We start from the raw sequence: 16,002 nt of genomic DNA, 5'->3' as shown, positions 1-16,002 counted from the left end.
AAATGTCCAGCTGGAAGTGCTGCAAAACCACAAAAAGCACAATTGAGCAAGGTCCTTAACCTCAATCATTGAGGTTCAAACTGCAAGGTTCAAACCGACTGTTACTGAAAGCCTTCCCCAGATAAATACATGCTTAAACAGATAAAATAAAGACTTATCATCAGGAAGCTGTTCTGCTCAGTCATACTGCAGCCTTTATATTAGTCACCACCAGTGATGTGTCACTTTGCATCTGATTATTAGTCCCTCTTTAAAATATAGACAGCTGTTTGAGATAGTAAACTGGTTGGGGGAAGTTTTTTGGAAGGTAATAGGATTCATTCGTTCTTGTTTAGTGTCAAAGGCACAATTATGATCAAATGCAAACAATAGGGTTGCCACCGCATTTCAATTTAAAGGAGAAGTCTACCGATTTTACATGTTAAAGTCATATTAGTAGTGTGACTAAGGAAGAGCGTCGAAAAAATATTCAAGTGACATTACTAAAGTCATTGGCCTGTAGAATACAAAATGTATGATGTGGCAAACACCTGTACCAACTGTTTTTCATAAACCTTTTCATAAACCTAAACCTTATCTCTCCCTCCTCCTGGCTGTACTGTTAACCAGGCAGGAAAATCTAAAAACATGCTATTCAAGTTCATTTTCAAAGTTCAGCAACTTCTGCTGCTTCAAATTTGGCCGTTCTTTGTAAAAAACTGTCTCTTGCAAGTGCCAGGAAAACAGTTGGACGAGCAATATTAAATCAGTGAAATTACCTTTAGAACACAATATTGAAACCTGTCATCACTCTCAACTTGATTGACGAGTCTTTCAGAACAGGGACTCAAATAAACAAATAAACCAAAGCTTTTTATGTAAATGCTGTTAAAAATGAATTTGTCAGTGGTTGAAGTTTGCTCAGAGCGACTGTCATCCACTGATGAGGTGCCACGAGTTTAAGTCAGTGGAACTCAAACCTACTGTATATACATATATATAGTACAGTAGTACAGTAGTATGACTTGTGTGCAGAGGGTAAAGTCACCTGAGCCTACTCAGTGCAGGTAGTTATTTTTGTGCTGTAGAGACAAAAAGACTTTCGACACTGATATAAACAGCTTCCTAAGATGGATTTTTTCACAGAAGAGGGGGCGGCGAGAAAAGCTTTAAACCTCAGTGAAGCTAAACTTGAGCTAAACGGGGATGCCACCTGTCAGAGGGAGCCATTAGTGGGAAATCCCATTACCAGTAATCCTATAGGCCCAGTGTTGAGAGCACAGCAACAAGTCTCCACTCTCTCCTGCTGCCTGTTTGTTCCTCCTGGCACCGCCGCCAGTCGTGCTACCATATCAGTCGCTGTGGCGACAGGCCCGTGAGTGCCAGGGTTAGAAGGGGGCACGACCCCTGGCAAACTTCCTCCCAGGTGGATAGAGAGGCTCGCTCAGGATATTAATGCCGCTCCATGCCAGCTGCAGTTTACAGTCGGAACAGTAAGTCTTATCCTCTGAGGTACTTCACAAAGGAATGCTATTCTCTTCCCGCTCTGTTGGTTTGACTTCCCTGTATTGTCACATTCTGGAGTGTGCGGGTAATCGTCTGATGTTTTTCAGGCAGTTTTGACAGTTTCAACAATGTGTAAGATCACAACGTGACCATTTTTAGCATAAAATAGAAGCTTAGATCTTCATGGCAATGCTGCGCAGCTGTGTTTCCACAGTGGGTCTCAGTTGGCTGTAAGAGCCATGTAGACCTAATGAGTGTTTGGTGCCAGCCGAAGTCACCAACGTGTGTCTTTAGCCTGTGAGTGTCAAAAACTGTCAAGTAGGTCTACCAGAAGTTGCCAATGAGTGTCTGATTTGTATTTTGTTTGCTTATACCTTATAAGTTCTTATCGGCCACTTGGTTTCACAACATCTAATATTTGTAAACTTTAGCTGTAAGTGTTGGAACATGAGTAAGAGTCTGCAGCCATGCTTGTGGCTCTGTGAGGCAGTCATTTAAGCATAGCTGTGATTTGAAATCAACATGGAACCCTGCTTACAGCGGCATGGTAACATGTTTACAATGACGATGCTATTATGCTAATGTTTAACAGGTGCAGTATAATGTTTACCATGTTCACCATCTTCGTTTTCTGTGTTAGCATGCTATTTAACACTGAAGTACAGTTGAAGCTGATGGGAATGACATTTGTTTTTTCAGGAATTTGGTCATAATCCAAAGTTTTGGACAAATGAACATTTATATGATGATGGTGTTCCATTAAAAGCATTGAAGTTGCTTTAACTGGTCCTAAGGGAAACATGAATATGTGAACCAAATTTCATGGCTATCCATCAAATAGTTTTTAAGATATTACACTAGAGAAAAAGTCAGGGAATCACCAAAGGCAAAGGGCTTTGTCCTTTGGGGATCATGAATGTGCAGAAAGAGTTTGTATCATTCCAACTAATTGATATTTAAGTCTGGAGCAAAGTGGTGAACATTATATTAAGATATAGTAGAATAAATCTTGATGAAGATATTTCAACAAAGGGGCCTTTGGAGGAAAGAAGAGCAGAAAGTAAACCTTTTGTCCAAAGTAATATTGATGTTTGTTCCATTGTTTAGATCCACAGCTGCTATGATAACTTCTTCCATCACGGACTCTCTGGGCCTCTCTGTTCCTTCAAAGGTTAGCACTGTAATGAAAGTTTGCATTTGGTCAACAGCTCAAATTTGAGTCAACCGGATGTGTCAGATGTAACCATCTGGAAAACCCCTAGACCTTTCAAAACATACTTGGCAGATGATTGGATGAACTGTTATCTGGTAATGTTAGGGGTGTACAGATCCGGTCTGCTCCAGACTCATCGGGGCCACCCCGATAAATATCAAACATGTTTGATATCTAGGATTCAAAATGTGGACCACTGCGATTGTCATTACGTCAGTACTTTCACAATATCATGTAAACAACCCTAGCCCTTCAGGCTAACGTTAGCTAGCATACTACTGCTGACTCTTAATAAAACCGACAGTTCAAACCTCACCTCCTGTTCTCAGTGGAGAATAGACAGCCCATGATGAACACGTCTCCCCAAATATTTTATTATCCAGACTCATTTCTCCTACTTTTTTATTTCACAATGCAAGTATTAACATTAATACAGCAAGTTGTCTCCATTTGTTAACATTTCAGATCACATGAGAGGGATCATGTGAGGTGCTGCATCACTCCCTCTGGCATGGAAATCTTAAAGGCATCCTGTAGTGTGTGATGCGCTGTTATTTACAAGTCCTGCAGTGTGTGCAGGTTTGATATTAGAGAGAAGACATTGTGTGAGGAGTCCTGTAGTGTGAATCCAGCTCAACTTAACTTCAACCAATCAGATCAAACAGAGGGAGAAGACTACCACCAGTGGGTAAATCAAACTTGCACTGAAGCCATTTGAAAGAGGGGCCAAAACATTTTTCCATTGAAGCCTTCACAGCTGTTCTTTGCTGTTCTTTCAGTCGCTTCTCTCACTGGTCGACACACCGAAACAACCCTTTAGTTGCAGTTTCTGGCTGCCAGAAGTTCCTGAAAGGACACTAATTGATCAAACCACCGTGTGTGTGGCTACAACTGCATAGCTTGAAGCCTGGCAGGATGGATTTGTGAGATCACACAATTACATGATCTTGTGAATCCAGCTGCCTCACATGGTTGCATTGCAAATCAAAGTTCACTAAAATTGAACTCTGAGAGAAGTCCACTGATAAAAGCGACTGAATTGATTTTGTGTGACTGAGCTCTTATTCTACCATTAAACATCTTATCGAGGCAGAGGTTAGGGTGGGTGGTTCACAACATGGGAGACAAGTTCTTTTCCCTCTTAACAGACAACATTTCTGAAATGATGATGATGATGATCAATCCTGGACCTCATACCAAAGAGTTTTAGTTGCCACCGTAATCATACAGGGGTAGATATGAATATGGTTAATTTTGGACAAAACTAACAGAAGATGTATCTTGTCCTTAATGAGAGAGTATTGAACAAACTATAGAGTTGCCCAGGAAGAGACTCCTAAATTCAATCAGAGTAGAATTTGATTTAGACAAAGTTAGACAGCCTAACTTGTATTTAGAAGACATTCAAAGTCTCCTGGAGAATCCAAATGGATTTGAGAGGAATGGATTAACCCAGAAATGTTTTGTGGACTGTAAAAACTTCAACCGAATTTCCATCCATTTTTGGGTTTAATGTTCTTTTACCTTTAAATATGTTGTTTTTTGATGTCATCTCCCGTATTGCCAATCATATCAAAAAATTACTATCACCACTATTTGTGCCTGAACCTTAACGCTCTGAAACTCAGTAGAGTCACACTTCTGTTATCTGATAACTGGGCCTTTTAAGGGAGAAGAAAAGCACAAAGTAATCTTTTCTCAGAAGCCCGATTGATTTTTGTCTGCACTGCTGGTTGTTTGTCATAGTCATAATTTACCCTCCTTTTTATTTTCCACTTCACTGCCAAAGAAGTCTGTGTATTTTCCCTGCAATCAAAATCAAAGCAGCTCACCTCATTAATTACCACACCTTCACCCAGACAGGAAACAGCCAGTCGGTGAAATGAGTGAATTAAAAACCAGCACACTCCTGGGTTCCAGTGGCTGTGTTGTGCTGTGAAAGGACTCTTTAAAGCAGAGGCAGACCTTGACCTTGCAGCACTGGCAGCAGAGGCAAGGACTCGCCGGGCTGCATGAGGCTGGACACTCAACTCCGCCGAGAGGGAGGGGAGGTGGAGAGAGAGAGAGAGAGTGAAGAGGGGAGGGGCAGAGAGTCGTGTGGAGGAGAGTGACAGAAGGGGGAAGAGAGGCACAGGAGGCAGATAGGGAGAGGGTGGAGAGGGCCCGAGTCGTCTCTCTCTGAAGCTGGAGGTGAATGTGTAAGGATGGTCCCTCGCTTTCATCCTGCCACTGTCGACTGTGTCCTGGGCTCTGCTGGTAGGGCTGCTGCTTCCACTTCTCATGTTTCTGAGCTTTTATTTTTTTAATGTACCTACACATTCTGCTATTGACACGTGTGTGTGTGTGTGTGTGTGTGTGTGTCTGTCTGTCTGTCTGTCTGTCTGTCTGTCTGTCTGTCTGTGTGTGTGTGTGTGTGTGTGTGTGTGTGTGTGTGTGTGTGTGTGTGTGTGTAAGGTGAGAATAGTAGAGGAGAGTTGCTACGGGCTGAACATACTCTGTTTACACCCGCTGCCCAGGCAGGTGTCTGGCAGAGATGACTGCAGCAGCTGCACTGGCATGTCATGTCCCCCCCCACCCCATCCATTCGCATCTCTCTCCTGTAGTCTGATGTCATGGCAGCTGATGTTTGTGCTCTGGAGGACACCCACAGCTCGCTGCAAACTAGGCTGGAAGGGACATTTCAACTTCTCAGACAGTGCCTGGACTGTTGTTATTGTCCTTTCTGCCTACCCCCGCCCTCCCTCTCCATCCCTCCCTCTCTCCCATTGTATCCTCCAAGTGGCTTTGCAGACTGTTCGGGGGGGGGGGGGGGGGGATTGATTGTTGTTGGTTTTTTGTGTGTCTTTTTTGCTGCATCCTTGCTCTTTTGCTGAGCCCAGGACGGCCATGTGATGAATCGCTATTGATCCCTTAAACAGACCCAGGAATAGTTCATTACATCAGGCTCCTCTCTGCTGACCTGGACAACACTCCACTTACAAAGTGGATGGGCTCCCCTGCCATACTCCCCATTACTGCAAATGAGATGGAGGGTCAGTAGCAGTCACTCCTCCACCCTACAACATTTCTCTTCATCGCGCATATCTTAATACAGTTTAATAGGTTTTCGCAAAGCATACAGTACATTAATTCATCAATAATGAGTTTGGGGCTCCGGCCCACAGCGCAGGATTATGTGTTACTAGTGTGATCTTGGTGGATATAATTTCATCTCTGAGGCCGGATCTGTTTTTTCAGTTCTTGGTTTGTCTCCTCAGGGGCAGGATTTTCAGGTTGGATAGATTATGCAGCATTAAGCTGCTTGGTATCAGATAATTCTACAATGATGAAATCCTCTGTGGTTACGAATTAAAAAGGGCTGAGTTCTGCTGTTGTTGTTTTACACTCCCAAAAATCCATGAATGTAGCATTTTGTATATCGTGGCTGTCAGGAAAGAGGAAATGTGTTTTCTTGTCCAACATTTACTGAATTATTTCCTGCCCGCTTTGAAATCTACAACTCGGTTTTCCTCAGCAAAATAAAACTGATGATGCAAAAAGTGTTCAGAGAGGATAACACATCCAAATCTCTGCTGGAGGAGCTTTTTTCCACCAGTGAAGTGCACCGAAGCATTTAGGCTGTTTTAATGCAAAATACATCAGCATGTGTTAAATAAATCATGGGCCCATCAGAGGAGTTTTCAGGAGCAGCAATCGGAGCAGGCGAGAGGGAGCCAGGAAGCTGTGACAAGCGTCTGATGAGTCATCTCGCGTTCCGTTTCAAAGGCAGCAGGTACAGCTCAGCTGGCTGGACGGAGGCTCGCTCTGCTGGCCTGTCATTCATTATCACAACAAGGAGACTCCGCTCCACAATCATGATTCTGATTGGAGTTTGCTGAGGTTGAACGCGATCCAAATCTAAGGCACTGAGTCATAGGTGCTGCGGCATGACTTTTGTTTTCATCTTGAGATTTGAGTCATCGGCATTGTGTCTGGAGAAGTGAAGTGAACGATCAGGCTGCTAGAATGATGTCTTATTCCACATATGCTCAGCGTAGGTGGATAATCCAGCTCTGTGATTTGTTTGAAAGAACTCACTGAATATGAGCATCGGTACAGGCTTTATTTTGTCATGCTAAACTTTGTAAGCATGAGGAATGTCTGCTATCAGGTGTAAACATCTACTGCTGTCTACCTGTAAGACCTTACATTTAGCTTTGGCATAGTGACATGTTTCCTGTGAAAAAAGGCAGCAAGGAAGGGACTTGTAACGGACATTGATTGGCTTTTTACAGTAACCAATAGCACTGCATGTGCGTTATCCTGTGCTGGAGGTCCCCCAACTCTGGTTGGACTGAAAAACTACTAATGAACATGGCCGGACCAGGACCGAACAATACAGCCTCCGAGAAGACGGGGGCTAAAGCTACCAATATCTGTGCATCAGGACACTCCATAAACCACCTGGGTGCAGTAACTTGTCTACGGCGTTCACACGGTGTTCATTGGGAGGCTGCTGTTTAGCAGTACTTAGCAGTTACCTTAGCAACAAGTTAGCTATCTGCCTAGAGTTGAGGCAGAGCAGCCAAAGGACATCAGAAAATCCAGAAAATAACATTACCCAAAAAATAAAATTTTTGCTATTGTTGGGCCTGATACTAATGTATCAGTCAGATTCAGCGAGAGATGTGTATTAAAAACATTAAAATATCGATTATGACTTCATGGGAACTTCAGTGATATGAGGTTATTAGTGCCGAGTCAGACCAGACATTGGTATCCTGAAATGTATTCAGACATCGTCTGTACTGTAGCCTTTTTTTTTTGTATTTGACCAAATAAAGTTCACTAAACAAAGCGGATGTGAACATGACTATTTAGCAAGTGCAGGACAGTCCAGTCCTCTACACACAGTCCTCTGCCTCTTTCTGCCCAGTGATAGGTTGCATTTTTCAGCCAGTGTGCGATGCGGATTACAGGCTGTTTATGCATGCCTAGCATCGGCCCATTGGGTCTCTGGGATTGGTGTCAACAGGTTGCCATAAGGCCTGGTAACATGTGGCAGGGAAAAGCTGCAGGGGATTATTCAGCTGGTGCTCGCTCTGTCTCTTCCGATTATCAACACAATTACTGTCAGCAGACATAACAAGCGTTCTGGAGATGCTGTACATTGTGAACGTTGGTGTGTCATATTGTTTTAGTTTCACTGTTACAACATGGATGCAGGACTATAGCTCCTACAAGTCTGTCTGCAGCACTAGAATATTCCACATCGCTACAAGCTTTGTAGGGACATTGAATATTCTGTAGTGAACATTAGAAGATTGAACTAGTAGTTTCCCTTGTGATGAAATCAGGCTTTTGCTGTAATTATGGGGCAACTAAGCAGAGAAATTACTTAAAACGTACCTATCACACAACCTTTTACACTATTACACATTTTGAATGTGTTATTTGGGTCTGTAGAGACAAACAGACATGTTTCCTTATGAAGAAAACTTGCAACTAGTTGTGTGTGTGACCATTTGGATGTGTAGAGGAACACAGCACATTAATAAAATTAGATCCTGACCTATCCTGTCGGCCTGTCGGGAGATTTAAATAATCAATGAAATTAAGCTGCTGTGCTGCAACATCTTACGTAGGTGCAAGGCCATCAGGAAATGATCTTTGTTAAACTTGTGGCATGGAGTAAGTGTGTCTCTTTTCATTCACCCGACATCCAAGGACTGCACCACGATGACGGGCAACATTGAACTCAACTCCAAATTGTGCTACGATTTCAAGAAATACTTTTTTGCGTACCTCAGTTTTTTTTATTCCATTAAAATAGGCATGGAAAATTTAAATGCCCCCAGTCCTGTAACAGCTCATTCTGTAATAATCTCTTTCCATGGAAACACCGTGGTGTTATTAGGTGTACAGGTAACCTCAGGGAAGGGAAGGGAGAGACGGTAGAAAGGAGTGGCCCTACCTTTGGATTACTTTAACACAGCAAGCCTTGTTCAGTTGGCAGATATTCAGATGGCACATTCATCCCCTCAGGACACGGGAACTCCTGTAACTCTTGTGTGGAAAAACATTATTGTCCTAGAAACATCCTTGCTGTCGGGGCGTGCCTGAGACACCAACTGGAGTCTTAAAGAACAGACAGTTTTGGGAGTCACTAGTACTTTCCAGTCCAATCTTTCCACCTCCCACTGCTCACCTCAGGTTGACAGGTAGTTGGTAGGAACATGTCAGCTCACCTCTCTCAAACACGTTGATAAATGGTTTAAATGATAGCCGTCAACAGTAGTTTCTTGGGAAATAATGCCTTGAATGGAGTACAGAAATCCTCCTTTCTGCTCTTTTTGATTTATCAATTTATTCTCCCCCTAAAAAACAATTACCAATCTTTCCTCTTCACAATTTTTTAGCTGGGGGAAATAACTTCTGCTGAGGGTCCAAATCACATTTCGCTGGAATGGAAAGTTGTTGAGATTTTAGTGTTCTTCCAAGAAATAAATGAAACTGATCCTTCCAACCATGCTTAGGCTGTGTATTAGAGGTCCTTCTGGGTTTTTTACCACACTGACAAACAGATGAATCAAGTTAACCCTGCTGAGTTTAAGGATGAGGCACAAATTGTACATACTCTGTCATCCATTAAATAATCATGGGAGTCATTGTCAGGCAAGTGAGGCAGATGTATTTAGCTTCCCTTTCTTGGAAAAGACACACCTTTGTTGTTGTTTGTATCACACCGGCATGACTTGCGTGTTTGAACACCGCCCCATGTTTTGGTGGTTTAACAGAGGCATTTTTTAGATGTTAGAACATCCTAGAAAGGAGTGCAACAAGCTAACACAAGTAGTCCACACTGGGCCCTGTGGAGCAGTAGGGTCCCTCTTTCTATGGAGATATGTGGAGGAAGTACTGGTTAAAAAGCTTAGAAGAGGACAAATCTGAAGAGGAAGTGTTCAAGGGGAGCAAAATGGATCTAGAGGGTCAAGAAGACTCAACCAGAGGCCTCTTCATCACAAGGTCTGAGTGCTAAGGATATATAAAGATACACAGTAGGTATTTTTAGCGGCCCCTGCCTGGCCAAGGTTTAAAACAGATAAGACAGACTCCTCTTACATCTGCCTATTCAGCATGTGCTATCTTGAATGTCTTTAAAAGAACAAACGTTGTGTCTTCATCTGTTAGCTGAACTGGCAATGTATATGTTGGAATGCATTAGTCATACCTTGATCTGCTTGTGTTGCTCATAATATTGACAGCTCACCTTAGACAATTAGTCTAATTACAAATGCTGCATAGACCTACAGGACAGAATATACTTTACAACATGGATCAGAAATACAAGTGCAGTGTTTACTGGCCTAGCAATGGTTTAATGTTGCCTCGCACAATTTAATGCAGCCATTTCCAGGCTGCATCTGCAAATTCATATGAAGTAAATTATGCAGATCGACTTTAACATATGATGGAGTACTCTTATTGGAGCATTAGGGATTATTGTCAATAGAGGCAATGGATGGGAGTTGTATGAGCAGGCTATAGCATTAGTTCTATTTGTCTATATACTTTATAATGGTTTCTGAAGTGTTCGCTGATCATCCATCAGGATGGAAGCTAGAGAGAGAATACTGTACAGTAAGAGTGAGAATTACTTCCACTCTAAAGTAAGTGTTATAAGTGTTTCTCAAACTTTTTACGCTGTATGACCTCAGAAAATATTAGGTCCTCTAAGGAACAGAAACAGAACAGAAGCTCTCACCTGGAGACATAAGCACATCAACAACACAGCACATCTGGACATGCAAGAGAAGTGGGTGAAAAACTTGTCCAACAGAGAGCCCAACCGGAGAAGGATGACTAAACTTTGCAGTAGCGCCAGAACAGATAACGGTAGCAAACCTCATCACAGTAACACAGTCAGCCATCAGAAATAACAAGTTGGCAGACACAGAGGCAGAACAGCTACGGTTGAAGGTATCAGCCACTCACGTTAATGCAAAAGCACCCCACTCCAACGTCAATACCGAGGAAAGGACGGCCCTGGCATCACTCAAAAGTGACCAGAACATCACCATCTTGCTGGCAGACAAAGGGAGAAGCACTGTAGTGCTAAACACAGCAGAATACCACACCAAAGTCACTGATCTGCTCAGTGATACTAACACCTATGAGACACTGAAACAAGATCCTACCAGTAGCTACAAAAAGATGGTTATAGAATATCTGCAAAAACTAGAACACAAACAAAGCAACATGAGGCCGGGCATTGTCCTACACCAGGAGGAACCCAGGGCCCACTGCACCAGCATAAAGTCTGTCAATCGCTCTGAGGATTTCATCCAGGTACCTAACAGCAGTCAGGGTACTGTTGGCTATGACATGGAGGTCTGTGCAACCCTCCAAGGATATGCCTCCCCAGACCATCACTGACCCACAGCCAAACCAGTCATGCTGGATTACAGGCAGCATACAGTCACCACAGTGTCTCCAGACTATGGAGCCCTTCTATGGCCCTGTCCAGCTCTCCTCGTGTAACAGCCGGTCCCCTGGTATCTCCTCCATGCTCTTGAGACTGTGCTGGGAGACATGGCAAACCTTTTGCGGCCGCGCATATGGATGTGCCATCCTGGAGGAGATGGACGACCTGTGCAACCTGATTGGGCTGCAGGTACCGCCTTATGTTACCAGTAGTGACAAGGACACTAGCAGAACGCAACACTAGAGAAGAATCAGTCAGGAAGGATCAGGAGAGCAATTGTCTGTGGACACCACATGCAAACCATCCCCTATTTGGGGGTTGACTTGCTTTTACCTCTCCATTGCACCTGTTGTCACTTTCATTTGCACAAAAGCAGGTGAAACTGATTCACAATCACTTGTGCTTCCTAAATTGACCCATATCCCTGAAGTTACGATAGTTCAGATGCTGTGACAATTAAGTGTTCCCTTAATTTTTTGAGCAGTGTATTATCAAGCTTACCACAAGACACACTTACAGCTCTGTGTCAGCGATGGGTTCTCCGATATTCTACTGGCTTCAGTAGAGCTGGAACCAACTGAACACCGGCCTCTTAACGAAATATGCATGAACGCCATGACTTGTAGAGCATTCAAGATGGAAGACCATGAAGTACTTTTGTGGCTCACTGTGTTGGTTATTGATGCTTAAGTATTTGTAATTATATTTAAAAATGGAAAACTCCATTCAGCCTCTGAGACAGTTCAACTCTCTCATTTGGCCATTGCTCATTGTCACATGAACTTATATTTACTCCTTCACTATTTATCTCAGTGGGAGTGTCCCACACTGAACTGCTTCCCTATTTCTTGAACCTCACCCAAGGTTTCAGTTGACAGGACGAGAGAGGGGCTCTATGTGTTGTGTGCTGCACTTTTAGACTTGTTATGTGATATCATGTTTTGTGGAACATAAAATAGAGAGGTATTTGATGTCGGATGAATGATGTGACGAATGTGAGAGATAATTACAGGGGAGAAACACAGCATAGAATTTCAGTTTTAGGAGGGTGCCATTGGAGGCCAAAAATAATCCCCAATCAGCCAGTGTAATCAAGTGTGTCACACCAGGCTGCCACTCCCTTCCCCTGACAGGCAGGCACACACAAGCCGGCACAACGCCGTCACACAACCTTTCTTCCATTTCAGCCTCACAGCTCTCCTTGGCAGAGGTGAAAACTACAGCAGGAGGGCAGGGGGACATGCAGGAAAGAGAAAGACAGCCTTTATTGCAGATGCCAACATCAACAGCGCCCAGAGCCAGAGAGTAGACAGAGGTGCTGCCTGTCCTTCAATAGCCTCAGTGTGTGTTCTCCACCACAGAAAAAGGGACGGGTCAGGAGCTGGCAGAGGAGAGCCAGGAAGGCTGGGTGGTGCCTACTAGCCACACTAACAAGAACTAGATCCATGCTCCTCTGGAAACCTGTCAGTGTGAAAGAGAGGAGTCCTGCTTTCAATGCCTGTTCGGACATCTTTCTGGAATTAAAACTTTCAAGCTCCAATCAAGTAATGCATGGTTAAGACAGGCCCAGAGTCAGCTTGAGCCTCTGTACACTGAAGGTATGTTCATGTCTGTCATCCTGACTGTAATCTTCCTGTAGGTTGATTTGTTTTTTAACCTCCAGCATTTCTGGAGTCCTTCATCTCAGCACGTTATTGCAAGGCTGTGCTCTACAGAGCAATTGTTTTCTCTAAGCTGTAACACAGGATGACATTTAATTTTCTGTTTGTCTTATTTCCATTTCTTTTCATATATTCTCTGACATTCTGGGGACTATCCCGTTAGGCCTGAACTAGATGAGTTCATCTCATCCCCTCGTGGTAGATAATAGATGACCCTTCTTCGCGTTTCAGACCTGTGCCTCACAGCAGATGATGTACAGCTGCTCCTCCTGAGCTCCCCTCTCCTTTCCCTTGCCAGAAAAAAATGCCCTTGAAAGCAGCAGGGGTGTCAGACGGATCCATAGCCTGTCATGGCCACTCAGCTAGGATCTCAGGCTGCATAATTTAGCCCTGATGGTCCTGCTCAGAGACAGGACAGTGGAGGGTACTGCCCATCAGTCACTTTGGCAGCAGCACTGCCCACTCGGTGCCAGTGATGAGAAATAGATAGCAGGGAAGCAACATGAAGAGAAGAGAAGGGTAGACAGAGGAGGTGGAGAGGACTTGTGGGGTTATGCAGCAAATCAAGCCTTTCTGCATTGCTCCTTACTTGCTCTGGTCAGTCCATCAGATTGGGCATATGTTGGTGGTGATGTCAGGCTTTTTGTAATCACAAAAAGTGAAAGTGAAAAGTGAAACAACTACTTCAGTACCTGTGTAAAATGTTTAATTCAGTATTGACTTGTTTCAACATTCTGTGGCTTCCCCAAATTAGTTTTGCAAACAGAAATGTAATTTCCCCTCTAGAGGGTGTAAATGTACAGACGGTAACAGCTACAAGAAGGAGGAAAAAGGTGGAACAGAGAAACACAGTTTCTGCAGAAATGTGTGGAATATTCAGGGAAAAGAAAACTTGGCAGGTGAAAGTTCCTCCATTCTACCTTGAATGAAATCCCATTTCATCCAAATAGTTTGATGCACCTGGTGCCAGGAAAAAACTATTTAATATGTAGACCAAAGACAGACACTCGTCCCATGTATTGAGTCAGGTTCGGGGAATTTGTGTAGCTGTTAATTGCTGCTCCAGATGCTCCAATAAGAAACTTTGGACTCTCAATGAAAAAATATTCCCTGAAAACCTAAATATTGAAAAAAAGGTCAAAATGTTTTTCTTGGAAATATGACAAGTTGCAACAGTGCTGTCCAAATAGCAGGTAACCATCACCTCAGCCTGTCAGTTACTACTTTGTTACGAAGTAGTTTAAATTGTGTGCCATGTTGGTTCAGTGAAGCAGAAGTTTTAGTTGAAAGGGGGTAATCACACTAAGCCTGTTTGTGACATCAAATAATTCACAATCCAATCACAATTCCAACCATAAAACGTAATTTACAAAACTGCTTCATTGTTTTTAGGATTGAGAACAAAATCTATGCAACATTGAAAATGACCACAGAGGTTTCCAAGATTGTATTAGTATACGGAGGCAGATGTTGAAAGTTGATATACAGCAGCTTCTTATGCCTGGAAAGTTCAGTGCAATAACAGGACAGGAATGGATTAACAGTGTGGACTCTCACAGTCAGATATTTTACCATTTAATAATAGCTAGTTTTAACACACAACACTACATTTCAGAGTAAGAATTCCAAACGAAACAAGATGTATACTGATGATAAGCACATCATAGATCAGCTAACAATGAAGGTACTGGACTCAAAGGATTTAGTGGATTTGTTTTAGACTGACCAATGCACCCAAAATCTGTAGCCTGGATGACAGTGACCAAAACTCAGTCCACAAAATATGTCCACTTTGGTTTGATTAAATGATAAATGATATGTGTTATTGCATAAAGCTGCTACAAGATATGTTAATGTGTTGTTGATTCTGGTGCCCTGTGGACAAGGATAACTCTGTATTGGTGCCGTAACACCAGCTTCTTTCCTCAGGCAATGAGACTCCTCAATTCATCCTCAGCACTCTGCCATAAAGAATAGCTTACATTTTATAACTTGCATATGTCAGAATCTGACCCTGTGACAGGCATTAAGAATAACTATGTTTATAAGTTTTTTAGTATTCTATATAAACTATAAAGAAACAGCAAATCTTCTTGAAGATGGTCTGATTTGCTCATACATCATCAATATTAAATTGAGTTTCATAACCAGTTTAAAGTTCCATGTTGTATGTTCAATATTAGTAAAATCCTGAATTTGTCAAAAAGCTGGCTTCATGCAAAGAACCAGAGAGGGAGTCAAAACTATCCCAGAGTGACGAAGTGGTGTTTTTGGTCTTCATGACACAGACCATGTGCTCCTCACTGGAGCAGTAACCTGTCCCTGTAGAGTTTAACATGCCTCATCTTTTCCACTCCCCTCTGTGTTTTGGTGCTTTGTCTTCTCCTCCATCACACATAGTCAGTGTCCAGCCATTCTCAGACACAGTCTGAGCACGCTCAGCCGGGCTGCTCTTCCTGGAATAGCAAAATGTTTATGAATACTAATGAAGCAGCAGCTTGTCCACCAGTGCCCCAGGTCTACGTCACTGTGAGCCTCATCTGTTTTCAGTGCAAACTAAACATGTCAGGATCTGCTGTGCGTCCTGTGTGAAGCGAAGGCACATCTCGACTGCACGTGATGTGGGTGATGAGTTGTTTGTGAATGTAAGCCTCTACTTTATTGAATGTTATCGTGTATTACTTGGTGGGCTAAAATCTGGGGGGGGTTTTATCAACAAATCTCAGTTAGTTTGACTTCTGAGCTGGCCAATGATTCAGTGCCATGCTCTCTATCTGTGGAGGACATCTGAAAAATGCTTCCTGACTTGAATCATCAGATAGCATCAGGGTAGCTCAGACTGTGTGCACAGCGTTCAGCCCTAAAAAAATAACAAACACTGAAGATGGGATTTGATGATAAAAGCTCAACCCTGAGCTGTGGCACAAATACAGAAAGTGAAACCATTCACCATTTGAGGATTTATGCCTGGGAATGACAGTGATTGATTTTTTTAGTCTGAGTCAGAGCTATACCTTATTTTGTCTAGCTGAGATTAAATCTGACTGGATTACTTCAAGGATAAATCTGGTTTGTTACAGCCTTTTGTAGTCTGTTTGGCAATCATTCCTGTCAGTTATAAAAAACACACTAGCAAATTGCTGAGATCGGGCAATACGGCAACATCACTTAAAACAAGT

The 16,002-nt window shown here is 42.9% G+C and overlaps 1 protein-coding gene across 8 annotated transcripts in view; it reads left to right on the top strand.

The window, feature by feature from the left end:
- The window catches only part of iqsec1b (IQ motif and Sec7 domain ArfGEF 1b), a gene marked incomplete at its 5' end in the record, with an annotated part of 214,786 nt that overhangs the window by 164,194 nt on the left and 34,590 nt on the right, over positions 1-16,002 (top strand). Inside the window, one exon of one of the 8 annotated variants that reach the window (XM_084348726.1) lies at positions 4,852-4,954. The exons of the other annotated variants lie outside the window; for them this stretch is intronic. Within the exon in view, the coding sequence (XP_084204852.1) occupies positions 4,893-4,954 (62 nt within the window). Of the gene's footprint in view, positions 1-4,851; positions 4,955-16,002 lie in introns of those variants that run through there. 8 annotated transcript variants of the gene reach the window in all.

This window comes from Pagrus pagrus (assembly GCF_965226575.1).
Source record: "Pagrus pagrus genome assembly, chromosome: 3".
Classification (NCBI taxonomy): domain Eukaryota; kingdom Metazoa; phylum Chordata; class Actinopteri; order Spariformes; family Sparidae; genus Pagrus; species Pagrus pagrus.
The sequence above is the reverse complement of the archived record's forward strand: the minus strand, read 5'-3'. Positions and strand labels throughout refer to the sequence as shown.